Source organism: Rhipicephalus sanguineus, chromosome 8, assembly GCF_013339695.2.
Source record: "Rhipicephalus sanguineus isolate Rsan-2018 chromosome 8, BIME_Rsan_1.4, whole genome shotgun sequence".
NCBI lineage: Eukaryota > Metazoa > Arthropoda > Arachnida > Ixodida > Ixodidae > Rhipicephalus > Rhipicephalus sanguineus.
Window position 1 is genome coordinate 106789423 of NC_051183.1, and position 14133 is coordinate 106803555.

General features: G+C 45.2%; 1 protein-coding gene and 1 long non-coding RNA gene across 2 annotated transcripts in view; one reads left to right on the forward strand and one right to left on the reverse strand.

Moving 5' to 3' along the window:
* The window catches only part of LOC125759585 (uncharacterized), a 504118-nt gene that overhangs the window by 66733 nt on the left and 423252 nt on the right, over window positions 1-14133 (forward strand). The window lies entirely within an intron of this gene.
* The window catches only part of LOC119402930 (uncharacterized), a 47093-nt gene continuing 46633 nt past the window's right edge, over window positions 13674-14133 (reverse strand). Inside the window, exon 5 of the mRNA XM_037669960.1 lies at window positions 13674-13875. Within this exon, the coding sequence (XP_037525888.1) occupies window positions 13721-13875 (155 nt within the window). The 3' untranslated portion in view covers window positions 13674-13720. The remainder of the gene's footprint in view (window positions 13876-14133) is intronic.

The window sequence follows — 14133 nt, forward strand, 5'->3', positions numbered from 1 at the left end:
TGTACTGTGCATCGAAAGCTCACTAGGCCATTATTAGCGTTTTTCAGCTGTCTGCACAGCGAAAATCACTTAAGGCCTTACTGAACTTTTTGCGTGCCAGTGGCCTATTGAATAGGCTTTAGTACTCCCGCTCTACAGCTTCCGTTGGTTTATATTTATTTTATCGCGCGACTCCTCTTCTCTCCGCTTTCCTTTCCATCTTTCTTTCCCTTTCCCCATCCCCTTAGTGTAGGGTAGCAAACCGGATGCTACAATTCTGGTTAACCTCCCTGCCTTTCTCTCGTTTTATCATCTCTCTCTTCCTCTGTTCGTTATTACTCATCAGCTGCTTGCAATTTGACTCAATACTGTCCCGCTCTTGCAGCGTCGTCTTCTAGTAGAGCTCTTGCAATTTGACATGGTCAGCTGATCTGTGGGCCCGTATGGTTCGCTGATGTCGATCCACATTGGAGTCATCAGCGATGTCCTTTAACGGTAGCTCACGGCATCCGTCTTTCGGGAAAAAAGGCACCAAACATTGCTTACATGGCAAGTGGAAAAGCTCACGAACACTTGTACTCAGAACGACATATGTTAGCGCCAAACTGAACACAGATGCTTGTTATAGCCCTGCAAATTGTATTGAAAAGTGCTTATACGTTCATTTGGACAAAGATAGTCTTCTTTTTGCAGAAATAATGCCGGAAGGTTAACATTTATTTCGACAATGTTTGCTTTACTTGTTCGCAACCACTTTCGTACTCGCGATTCTATTGGCACACCTTTTTTATTAGGTGTATATGGTTCTTTCTTTTCAGTCTATGACCTTTGTAAACGCTCTGAGGCGTCTTGCCAGGCTAAAAAGAAAAACATGCAGGGAGTATACGTTATAAAGCATAGTCAGCTTGGACATTGTTTCTTTCCTCAGTGCACGTAGTATACTAGTCGAACACCATTTAGAGAAATGTGCTCATTAGACGCAACTTGTTTTAACTGCGAAGCATTTCTTGACAAACCAAGGACACTTGAACAATTTCTGTCTATCTATCTAGCCGCCTACATCATGGCGCTCTTGTGATTGTCTATTTAGCTTGGTATAAACGAAAATTACCTTAGGAAAAGATGTGTGTTACGGACACAACAGGTCATGACATGGATAACGTGACATGCTTGTTGCGTACATCTTGAAATAATTTCCTTTAGTCACGTGCGGCACACACCTGCCGATCATGGCCCGTACAATGAGCCTGCGTGCCGCACATGATTCACAGTCTATATCAGCCAAACAACGGGGAGAATATACTTTGGGATTGTCCACACGATAGCGTCAAGCCTTCTACTCCAGATAATCTGGATATAAGGAAAAATAAAAATCTTGCTTCCAGCCGCAATTGAACACAGGCATTCAGCGTGGTAGTCAAGTATCGTACTACAAATCCAAAGTGCTTGAAACTACTTCGAAAAACCCCGTTTCTCGTCTGCAATCTCGAAAGAACAAAGTTTAACTTCATCACCGGACGTTACTTGCCCATGTATGCATGCTCTGGGTCATAAACACCTCACAATCTGTTAATATTATTATTACGTTTAGAAACGCCGGCTTGAACCAAGGAAAAGCTACCCTGACTACCTCCTGTAGCCTGAGCTTCAATCAAGTAAGCAGGCCTCCACACTCAATCCAGTTCTGATGCAGACACTCCACACTGTTTTACTGGCAGCTTCTTTTATCGCTCGCACTAACAGCACTGTTATCGCTCGCTCGCACCAAACAAAATGTGCGATTTGAGAGAACAGTGTGGCTCCTGTAATGGAATTATCTATCTTTCTGCAGGCAAGGCTGCCATGCAGTTGGTAATGGCACATCTAGAATTCTAGTAAATGCTAGTGTTCTCGTTCTTAACATTTTTTCCATGTGTCTTAGTGGACAACCATGTGGGCAGCCTGAGCAACAAAATGTCCTTTTTCTTGCTCAGAATCACATCCGTTTGTAACAAGTGTCACTCTGAAAATGAGGTCGAGTGGCGACAAATTCAAAATAGAATGGAAATGCTATGCATAATCACTTCCTAAGATCTGAACTCTGCCAGCTACCAAATTGTTCACCGCAGGATTCTATCGTATACGTTAGTGATAAAGATTTCACTCTGTCTCCGAGACAGTTACTCGTGCAAATGAGATGTAATCTAGGAGAATAACACGCATCACGTAGACTAGTAGGTAATACCCCACTGAAATCAACCAATACACGTGTACTACAAAAGCGCTCGTAGTAGTCGTAGATACTACACCTTGCAAGGCATAATGACCTCGATATACAATTGAGGCTTCGCATATACAAAATTAAAACGAGTTAATGCATCAGCTTCCCAGCTATCGCTCTGTAGCACAGATAAATATTCTAATTAAATAGGTAGGTTGTTACCTGTGTGTAGCCACGTGTGTGTATAGATTTCTCTTTTGCACCTGTGAATAAAGTTCAGTCGGGAGTTCAGCGCTTGTGTTTCATGTGTTCCTCCGCAATTTTGACAACCTTCATGGCACCCTTTCATAATTAAGAATACGACACCTACTTGCGAAGTAAGTGACGTTCATTGAACTTGGTGGTTCCTGTTCTTTAAGGCTGAACACTTCTATGAACGACAGGTTGTACCTTTAAAGTAAAACAGTACATCGCCAAGTTGCAGTGCGAAACAAATGATTTCGTTCATGTTCCGGATAAGACCGAATGTGCTTAAAATATGCAGAAACTTTCAGTGTTCAACGCACTCTCCTTAGGTGAAAGATTGAAGCTGCACATGATATCGCTAGCTAGAAATCACGCCCACAGGAACACTATACACTATACCTAACAAACTGGCCGCGATCGAGCTTCTTCGACGACGTCATCTTCTGTCCCTCTCCTGAGCAATTTCCCAACTGCAGTTTCTTACTTGAAACTGCAGTTGCAGGGGGGGAGGGTTTGAGTCGAAGTGAAGACGGAGTAAAGGCAAATATGTAGAGGAAGAATATGCTATCTCCCACCAGAGTGAGTCCAGTTAAGAGTCAATAGTGAGCACTTATGGCTCTCTAGAAGAGTGCTGCAGCGTCGGGGAGCTTGTAAGCTGTTCCTTTTATTATACTGCTGCAACAAGCGCAACCCACCATAGCTCCTTTCGGCACCCGTCTATGTAGCCACCAGCAGAGCGGCGGTCGAGTGATTCACAAGGCGTTTTTGGATGCGTTTTAGATGCCTCTGACAAGTGTGCTTGAGGACCCCTTTTCGATGGGTTCCTCGACGTCTTGAAATGAGCCGTGTCGCTGCACGCACGAGAGAGGACGCGCGCTGCGTCCCCCTTCCGCTTGCGAAAATGGCAGCGACGCTCCGCGCTCCGCTTAGGCAGCCCGTAAGCGGAGCGTGGGCCTCGCTCCGCTAAGCCGCTTACGGCCGTAGCGGAGGGCGCATGTGCACTCGCATTCCCGCTCCGCTTAGATGGTGAGCGGAGAGTAAAAACTCCGAACTAAAACTGTGTAATTCCGAATTCGGCAGTGGTGACGCTTGAGAAGCACACCGAGCGAATCGTGGAACAAACATCGCATTCCAATAAAGCAGTCAGTCGGGTACTAATCTCCTTCTGCTACACGGTGAAAATCCTCGGCCCCGAACAGCGTGAATCGTTGACAAACAAACTGGTTCACCGGTGAAATGCTGTCCACCAGATGTTTATACAGCCATGACATACATAAATGGCCGAGCACACCGTTTAGCTCCAGCGTCGAAAAACTGCCACTTAAAGATGATTCGGGAATGAAAGCTAATATTATTATTATTATTATTAGTATTATTATTATTATTATTATTATTATTATTATTATTATTATTATTATTATTATTATTATTATTATTATTATAACAAATCTGCGTTCTATTTCATGGCGATTATACGCTGTAGAACACAACACCGCAACTAAGACGTATGCGACAGTGATATTTTCTATCGTAAAACTGTTAAGACACTTTTTATACAATTGTATATTCGAACTAAATGGTGCCTTCGCTCCGTTGCTTTTGGTTTGTCTTAAGTTGCATGCGATGGGATCGCGGTACCCGGGTCTTTTAAGCTTTCTAGAAACAAATAGCTCGAATCCTAAATAGGTTTCTGAAGTGACACATATACTGTGTAATTTGTAACGTGCACGATGCGGACATTTGGAAATGACGTGTCCCGTGGACGATTATAGTCAAGTGCCTCGTGATGCGCTCAACGCTGTGCAATCACCCACCATAGGATATAGGCAGCCTGCACGCACCAGGTAAAACCACTGACTACAGACGTGAGGGCGGCATTCCGCTAGAGTGCGTGAGAGCATAAGTGTGGCAGTGTCGACCATCTCGATATCCTATCTTCTTTTTTAACCAAAATAGTCAAAAGCGCAAGGAAAACACGCGCGAAAAAAAAGCATAGAGATACACAGAGGCGCTACTTCCAGCAAATTTATTTGACAGCGAAATCTCTTATGAGATAACAATAGCCAATTTTGCGGGCGAAGACTTCCGCCGCAGCCGCCAGTGTCCGTACCTGCTGTCACGCGCCGTTTGAAAACAAATTGAAGAGCGTGCGCGATTCCAACCAAGGCGCTCAGTGTCACACTCGAGTATTCTACCACCATGCTACGCGGGTGCTTGAAACACCTTCGCAAAAAGACTGTACAGACGTCACGTCTACCGAGGAATCACGGAACAGATGTAATAAAGCATGGAAACGATTTAAATAACACAAGTTGTCTCACAGAGCGAGTTGCGTAACTACACTCTTAACATGGTTCACATAAGTTCCAGCTAGTAAGTGGAAGTTCTTGCAAACAATTTACGCTTACTTAAGCGTGACATGTGTCCCAGGTAAAACTTAAATTATGCGGAACAGTGTTTCAGTTATTTCTCACTGGGCTGTATGCGGACAGCGTTCCACATGTTTAGTACCTGATTTAGAACGATATTTCGCATATATTTACGGTAAGTTTACCCGGTGTACGGGATAACGTAGGTATCGACATAAACCTAACCTTATGCATGAGAGCGCAATGACAATGTTGCAGCCTTTACTGATGTCCTTTTCACGGCTTTGCAAATGCTTTCATTGGTGATATTCATCACACTCTGATAGCGTGGCTGTTTTGAGACTCGCCTAAAAAGTTTGCGTTGCCATTTTTAAGCACAATGACTGGCTTGGTTTCTGGCCATCTCGCAACATCAATTTATGCAGACCATGGTTAGCGGCACTCATATGCCTAGCGGCACCCCTATGGCAGGCCCTGGGTTTAGTTAGACATTGACAGACAGTATCAGAAGACTCTGAATGATATTCACACAGTTGCAAAGAATAGCAAACGCCGCATGTGGGCCCGGCAGCACTAAAAGACCACGGTAACGTGTGGGTTTAGTGAATAATGAAAAGCGATTTGTTACCTGCACAAATAATAGCAGCGTGTGGTGAGTTCGTGTGATCGCGATCATGCCGCCGGACCCACTGAAAGCAGCGATGATGTCACGGTGATTTATATAGGTACTGTCGCGTGAAGCAAAGTTGAGGGTATGTGGTCCCGGACGAAGCATGCGCAGCAGCGAGGGGGGCCGCACACGCAAGGCCGCAGGAACCAGGCACCATTGCTGACGCTCGGGGTCGAATGCAAGGCTGAGCCCTGCGGACGTGGTGCTTGGGTGGCATAGCCGCTGACCAGCAATGTCGTCGAGCAGAAGTCGGGGGCCGGATGCAGGGTCCCATGTACGAAGACGCATAGTATCACCGACAAGACGTGCCGACGAAGCCTTCCAAAAGGATGACATAGGACCAGTCATGGCGTCCCCGAAGCGGTAAGCTCGGGTAGCAGTCGTTGTCACGGAAGCATTGATGATAGCCCCGCACGAGCAGCAGACCATGACGTGTAGCTGCTGATGTGCTAGCAGCCTTGCGTGAACTAAAAACCAGCCAATCAGCCCTACTCAGCGAATTCAAGGTATTCGAGATAAACTGGCTGACAACGATAAAATGCTGAAAGATATAAAAGAGAGACTTACGAAAATTGAAGGGGAGTGCCAGTCGCTGACGGCAATCAAAGCCTTCGTAAACACTGTGCATGCACTTGCGCAGGCAAACGCGCGTCAGATTGAGCAGCTAACTGCACGCACAAATGACACTGAAGACAGAGCGCGGCGAAATAACTTGGTGGCATACGGCATAGATGATGAGTCGAACGAAAGTTAGGAAAATCTGAGGAAAAATTTATAGGTTTTCAAGCGAGCACCTCAAATTAACTATTGCTCCGAAAGACATTGAACGCGCACACAGACTCGTTACCTTTTCGCCGAATAAAGCTAGACCAGTTCTGGTAAAATTCGCCCATTTCAAAGATAAAGAAAAGATACCGACCACTAGTAAAGATAACAAGCACCCCAAAGTTAATGTTGCGCAAGATTTTTCACCAGCTACGCGCCTAGCCTGTAAAAAACTGGTCGAGTTCAAGAAAACGCAAAATTTTTCCAGCAGCCTTCGTCACAACAAACTCGTAGCAGGGAAGAACACCTACGTGTATGACCCGGTTGGTCAACAGTTCGATCTTCGCGCCCCAATGACCCGGTTGGTCAACAGGTCGTTCTTCGGCATTCGGAGAAGTTTGATGAAACAACTAAGTCTGGCAAGTACTCAACAAGTGTAACCTGCAAGAATGAACGGATTACGGGATGGGAATTGCCTCGAAAAAAGAAGAACCGTGAAACTATTTGCCATAACTAAAGATGTACTAATCCCAACCAACCCTCACTAACTTGCCTGAAATTGTTGTCATGATGCATGGGTTCAAAAGTCGAGGACCATATGAAAGTAGCAAAAATTCGATGAAAGCGTTGTACATAAAATTTTGCGCAATGGATAAGTTGCAATACGTAGCAAAGCTTTGTTGCTAGGAAAGTATTGCAAGCTTCAGGTGTCCCAAATATTGAAAGTCGATGGGGAACAAATGTCTGGGCCTGTCGTGCAAGCTTAGGAGCGCGCTCCTTCCAGTAATGCGCACTGAATCAATAGGCGCCTAGTGGTACACTGATGCGAATCCCTGCGAACTGATTTGGCGTGGTACCCCACGAGCCAAACCATACTCCTAAGCTCTTAGAGGCATTTAAACGAGCTCCTGACACAAAGCCAAACTTTTCAATTGGAGATACCACATTTTCTACACTGGGTTTATCTGTGCAACAGAAAGCGACATCGTCTGCATAAGCTAATACTTTAACTTCACTGCCTAATATACTGAAGCCGCGAACACAACTGGACTGTATTATGCTTAAGCAGAGCCGCTCCAGATAAAACGCAAAGAGAAGTGGTGACATCGGGCATCTGTTTCACCGAGGAGCAAATAGAAACAGGTTTTGAGAGTTCACCATTGACAATGAGACGAGTTGAGCATTCAATATAACAAAGTTTAACGCCTCTAAGCACATATGTGCCAACATTGGCATGCTCAAGAAGAGAAAAAACGAATGACTAGCACGATCAAAGGCTTTTGCAAGGTCTACCTGTAGCATTGCAAGCTGTTTTTGATAACCATAGCAGAACTGAAGAACTGTACGAGCCACGTGTATATTGTTTTTTATAGATCGGCCCCTAATTCCACATATCTGATGAGACCCAATGAGAACAGCAGCAAGGCCCGCGTCTCGCATAATTTTAATTTCGCCATGTGTGGTGTCCCATGCGTTTCACCCAAAGCCACGGGCGTTTGTATTATGCCGTTAGGACACTAAGGGCAGAATACAAACGCACGTGGCATTGGGTGAAACGCATGGGACGCCACACGTGGGGAAATTAAAATAATGCGAGACGCGGGCCACGCTGCATCGTTGCCGCGCTGAGTTTGCGTCGTATCGCTGACGACGCACGCAAGTTTTCGATTTCGTGGTTGTACTGCCACGGAATTTGCGGCCAGTCGGCCAGGGAAAAAGAAGAGCGTCCTGTGGCTCGTGGTGGCGCGGTCTAGTGTGAACGCTTTGGTTCTTGTAGACTTATGCCAAAACAGCGAAGAAACGAGACGGCTGAACCAGACTCTCAGTATATATGTTACACTGTGACTAGAATCCTGAGGCTAAAATAACAGCGCAAACACATAAGACACCCATGAAGAAAAGAAACGTAGCACACAAGCGCTAACACTGCTTTATTATTTCATGCGCCAATGCATATATAAGCCCAAGGCAAGCTTACCGCACATGTGCACACAGTAATAGCTCCAAACCGCAACGTTTAACAAGGATAACACTGTATTAGATACCCTAAGGCATGAAATCATATTCAGATAGGTGCAGTGACAAAGAAATAAGGAAGAGTAAGACCCTTGTCACCCGCGTAGTCTAACCGCAGTTAAGTACGACGGCCGTTAAGTCTAACGGCTGTTGGACCTTGACACACGACAACTCTAACCGCAGTTAATCCGCTAACGACCGTTTTTGTAAACGGAGGTAGGCAACCCCTGTTAGCGCCGTAAACTGACAACAAGGCGGCCCCCATGTCGGACGCGAGCAGCTCGGCTCCCAGTAAAATATCGAGCCAAAAGCGTGTCAACTGAACCGTTGTGACGACGGAGGCGTTGGTACGCATTTGGGAAGATAAATTACCGGCTTTGAGGTCCAATACAAGAAGCCTGCTGATTTATAAATCCATGGTGGAGACCTTGAACTCCGGCCTGCTGGCGGGCGAAGATCCGTCCAGCGTGAAGCAAGTATGCCAGAAGCTCGAAAATTTGAATATGCGATTTTCCTTCCTTGCCATTTTATGTAACGTGTATAAGCACTACAACGGAAGACTTTCTGTTTTAACTAGGCCTCCACCTTCACGACGCGGTAGCTACCGAGAAGCGTAGAACATTGTATCTGATGTACCAACATTTTAAAAAATCTGATGATCAGGTTTTTTTAAGGCATCCATAGGCCAACATTAAAATTGTCGTACTTCGTGCCAGATGCCAATAAATAACAGCACAAGGCAACAATGAAACTTAAACGTACGAACTATCCATTGATTTTCACTCACGACAGCGGTCTTTTCTTCGGTTGAATTATCACATCACCAACATAAACAAAGACATCATGAGACAACTAGGCTACTTCCAGCAAACACTTCGCAAACCTTCGAAAGGTGTAAAGCTTTTGGCTCATAAAACTTACATAAGGATGAATACGCTGTCCCAGTAGTTGATCCATGCACAAGTACAAATATAAGGATAGCAGATAATATACAGCGAATGGCAGCTATGTTAGTTTTTTTATTATTTTAGCAGGAAAACATCACCAACTTCTGGTCAATATTTCTGCGAATATTGAAACCCTAAAAAAGGCCTAATCGCGCAAGTCCAAAATATTCTATTTAATTTGTCATGGCATGCTAGGAATCAACCAAAACATCTACTTGAAACTCTCACAGCCTCCCATTCGTTTGCTTCAACTAAAAAGACTTTCCGAAATTTTGGTCGCAACCCCTGTGCACCCGTCATTTGAACCGCTTGGCCAGGAATTAATCAAGATTTGCCCTTTTTCCGCTTTCACTTCTGGACTTCAAAACACAAATGAGTGTCCTTGTCGCCAATTGTCTAGCAACGTGTCATGAGAGCGTCGAAACAATCTGGCTTGTGTAGCTAACATATCTAGCTTGTCATTTCTTATGTTTTTCAGTCATGCTTCCTTGATAAGTGCACCTTGTTGACATGTCGGACGCACTTAGAGTTTTTTCTTCTATCATTGCCAACTGTCGAGCAGCGCATTGTCTAGAGCGTGAATACGCCGGCTGATATATTAAATGTGTGACCTCTCAAATGATGTTGCTGTATTCGGTGCATTGCTCTACATACCAATGGCATTGTTTTCTGCTTGATATGTTTGTAAGTGCGCTCTTTTAGGAGCTCGCTCGCCAGGTTCTTAGGCTGGGGTGAAGTCCCGCTCCGTACACGTAACCTAAGTTCCAGAGGCGACCGCTACTGGCGCAGCTCGCGTGAAAGAGAAGTCTTCTTCCTCTTGTTCTTCGAGCGCCTTGATGATGATATTAACGCAGGCAAAACCACATATAGCATAGCCAACTGTAGCATGCGCACACTCGCGCGAAAGAGAAGTCTTCTTCCTCTTGTTCTTCGAGCGCCTTGATGATGATAATAACGCCGGCAAAATCACATATAGCAAAGACAACTGTAGCATGCGGCGCTCGTTCCATGCCGGCGTGTGCTCTAGTTTGATAGGAGACCGCTAAAGGGCCACAACTGCACGCTTTCTCTCTCTTTCGACAGTCGTCAGTCAGTGCGCTTCAATACTAATAACATGCACTAAGAAGACAAGGCGGCGGAGTGGAGGGCTCGCAAGACAGCAGCAGTGCGGGCTTGACGCCAAGATCCCGTAGTGAGAGCTCGCGAGGCCGCAGAGAGACGTCTGCGTCGTGTGGACCCCGAGATACGAACCTGCGAAGCGGAAGCAGCGCGAAAGCGGCGGCAAGAGAACCTCGAAGAGGTACGGGCGCGGGATGCAGCGACCAAGCGCCGAAAGCGGTCGCTACCTGAAGTTGGTGGTGCCGACGCGCACTTCCAGCGCGATTTCCTCGACCACACGTTCGACCACAGCTGCAACGTCTGCGAACGCTTGTGGTTCGACAACAACCTGGCCACAATCGCTACTATAACAACGCGTCAAGTCTTTATATGACATCAGAGGAATTGTACGGAGCATTCGCGGTTTACCCGATTTTCTCCGAGCCAGCTCTTCAATAATCATTCACTTCGGGAATATGGCGGGATTTTTATTCTGTTAGTGGATTGTACCAGCTAGCACGTATTGAATAAATAAATAGGTAAATAAATAAATAAATTTATGTATTTATTAATCATTAAGTAAACAAATTATTACCTAAACAAAGCTTACGTGAAGATATATTTTAAGCATTTTCCCGAGCTATTTTCGAGCAAAAGAGAAGCGAGGTGTCCAAATAGGTGCAGTGTCTAATAATAATAACTGGGTTTAACGTCCCAAAACCACGATATCATTATGAGAGACGCCGTAGTGGAGGGCTTCGGAAATTTCGACCACCTGGGGTTCTTTAACGTGCACCTAAATCTAAGTACACGGGCCTCAAACATTTTCGCCTCCCTCGAGAATGCAGCCGCCGCGGCCGGGATTCGATCCCGCCACCTTCGGGTCAGCAGTCGAGCGCCATAACCACTAGACCACCGTGGCGGGGCGGGGTGCAGTGTCTATGTGAAGTTTATGTTGAAAAATGTCAATCTGCAGAAACGACTGCATCGATGCTGAGGATGAAAGCAGAAGTCATCGCTCAAACTTGTGTCAAGTATTTCAAAATAAAACTCCAGCTTTGCAGGGTAATACGGATCTATACTAGAAAAATCTCTCTCTGCGAAGCGTCCTGATGAAATTATGTTGTGATACTGATAAAATATATACTTCAAGCGACAAATTTACTGCCGCCTTGAGGCTCCATATGGATGATTTCAAAGATATTAGGAGGTGCCGTAGGCGAGGAAATATGGCGAGAATTCACGGGGCCCCGCATCGCTGCTCAAGTTTAATTCTACCAAATATTTTTCGAAATGACAATAAAGCATAATTTTCAGAGAACCAGGATATCTCCCGCTAGGCGTGTGCTGTTTGGCTCTTCGCATAAAAAGATGTCGTGCAAGCAATTGTCTTTTCTTGCAAACATGGGTCGTGCGAGCAGATCCGTTTACCGTCTGGGTGAGTGACTATGGATTTTACACTGAAGCTAGTTTCAGCAAACACATATGCTACTGTGGAACGGGGAGAACACAGCAGGTTAAGTATGTCCATGGTATATGCATATATTTCTATAAGTAATAAATACCTTCATATAACGGTTTCAATGAAATAACACAGACAGCCAACGGATGCGACTTTTTGCAGTGAACTTCTTGCTTTTGAATGTGGAAATCTATATAAGTAGGCAAGTACCCATGCTCGAAAATAATAAAAAACTAGGTTTCGCAAACTGTTCATACTGGCATGTATGTGTGAAGTGTGAAGTACATGTTTTTCTGAAATAGGGGTTCTTAGTTCAAGCGCTGTATTGTAGTCCGCTAATTCGTGAGCAAATTCCGCCGAACCGCCGAACGCGGTTGCGTGTTTGCGCGCAGCACGTATTAAGCGCGACGCTTATGGCGAAAATCTGCATGGGAGCAGTCTCAGAACATGCCGCTGTTCGACGAAAGTTATACTATTGCGGTCAACGGCGTATATATATCAATGCTGCCTTTATTGCGCACATTGATCAGCTGCGCTTAGTCCCAAGAGCAAATAGTGCAGCAATCAGTGTTCTCAGGATAATAGGCTATGGTATTTTTTTGAAAACACTCCGTTAGCCATAAACAGAAATTATCCTAATGATAAACGGCTTTTACCTTAAAGAGTAGTGCGTGCTACGCAATAGGTCGGCCGGCACGCGCTCTCTTCGTCCCCTTCATCCTTCATCTCCTGCTTCGCTCCTAGAGCACTTGCGCCGGCCTGGCATGCAATAACTCGCATGATCGAGAGAATGAGTACAGAGAGAAAGAGCGTTGAATGATGGAAAAAAAGAGGAAATAAGAATAGAAGTAGAGAGGATGAGCAGAAGACAAATAAAGACGCACAGGGTCCCTTACGGACTCACCTGATATGACTACAAGGCGAAAGCCGTCTTCCATTTCTTCTCGGTCTATCTACTGATCCTGCCCCGCCACCCTCCGACAGTTTTCTGCTCCTAACGTGGTTTTCCACTGCCTCCAAGGCACCTCAGCTGGTTTTTCACTGCCTCTGTGATCGTCCCATCTAAGAATCTACGATATCATGTGTTGACGTATATCGTGACGTCATTATGCCGTCATATGGCGATGTCATCACGTGGTGATGATTTTCGCATCACTGATGTGGACGCCGGACAATTTTTGCGCTTGATGAGGCGTCCAAGGCTTTCGCCTTAATGAAACAAAGTAACATTTCTTGGCGAGGCGGAATACCAACCTCGGTACTCCCACTCCGAAGGCGAGCGTCTTAACCGTTCTGCTCTTCAGACATGCTAGCAGAACAAACGTGCAAAGGAACTGTATGATTGCATTGCTATGGGCGAGACAACGAGAAAAGGATAGAGAGAAAGACAAAGAAAGAGAGCAAGACCAAAACAAAAACAGAAAGAAACGGAGACAAAGGCAGAAAAAAGAGAGAGAGAAAGAAATTGACAGAGATAGAAAGAAAAACGCCGAAAGAAAGAGACAGAGGGAAATAATGCAAATCATAGCCTTGTATAGTATAGTGTAGGAGGGGGTAGGTGGGGGTAAGCGTGAGGACGAGTGATCTGAAGGTGAGGAGGGGAAATGAGGTGAAGGCTACGAGCATCCCTGCTTCAACAGTCATCACACCACCAGTTGGTAGCTGCTCCAATTCCTTATTTCTATCGCAATAAAATGATGGATATTCATGTTGTGTGCTTGCAACAGACGAAACATAAGATCTGCGGACTTTTTGAACATTTCACGATACATTAACAGGGCCCTTGCTTTTCCATAGGTTTAGCTCTTCTTCTTGTCGCCCACTTTTGGTGTTGGCATAAAGTGCTGCATCACTGAGTTAAGTTACTTATAATTGTTGCAGAGTACTTTGGAAATGAATGACATTACCAACTCTCGCCTTATAAAGCAATGCGGCGTGACAGCTTTATTCTTTAAACTTCAAAGAATGTTAGCGGTCAGGTACAAGCTTTGAGCACTTGTCAATGTACGGCTTGAAAACAACCCTAGATTCACTGCAATTATTGAAGGAAATCTGGCAATCCAAGGTAGGGTTGACGCGTTTACCAGGCACTCCTCTCACGTACAGGGCGCACGTGGAATCTCCTGTAATAGTGAGAAATTGTTAAATATTAGTGCATTCACTGGCATTAATTTTAAAAGTGCTCGGAAGATGTTTAAGCTTCTATTTTAGGCTACAACAAGATGGCTTTATCGGGCCCGGTTCACCTTATCTTCCCATTCACCAGTCAGGCTCCTCAATCGCACAACGACGTAAACTTCATGACATAACATGGGTTTCATTCTCCAAATTAAGATTTTTTGCCACTGGTGGGTAGACGGCCCCGAATCTATTGCAGCTGT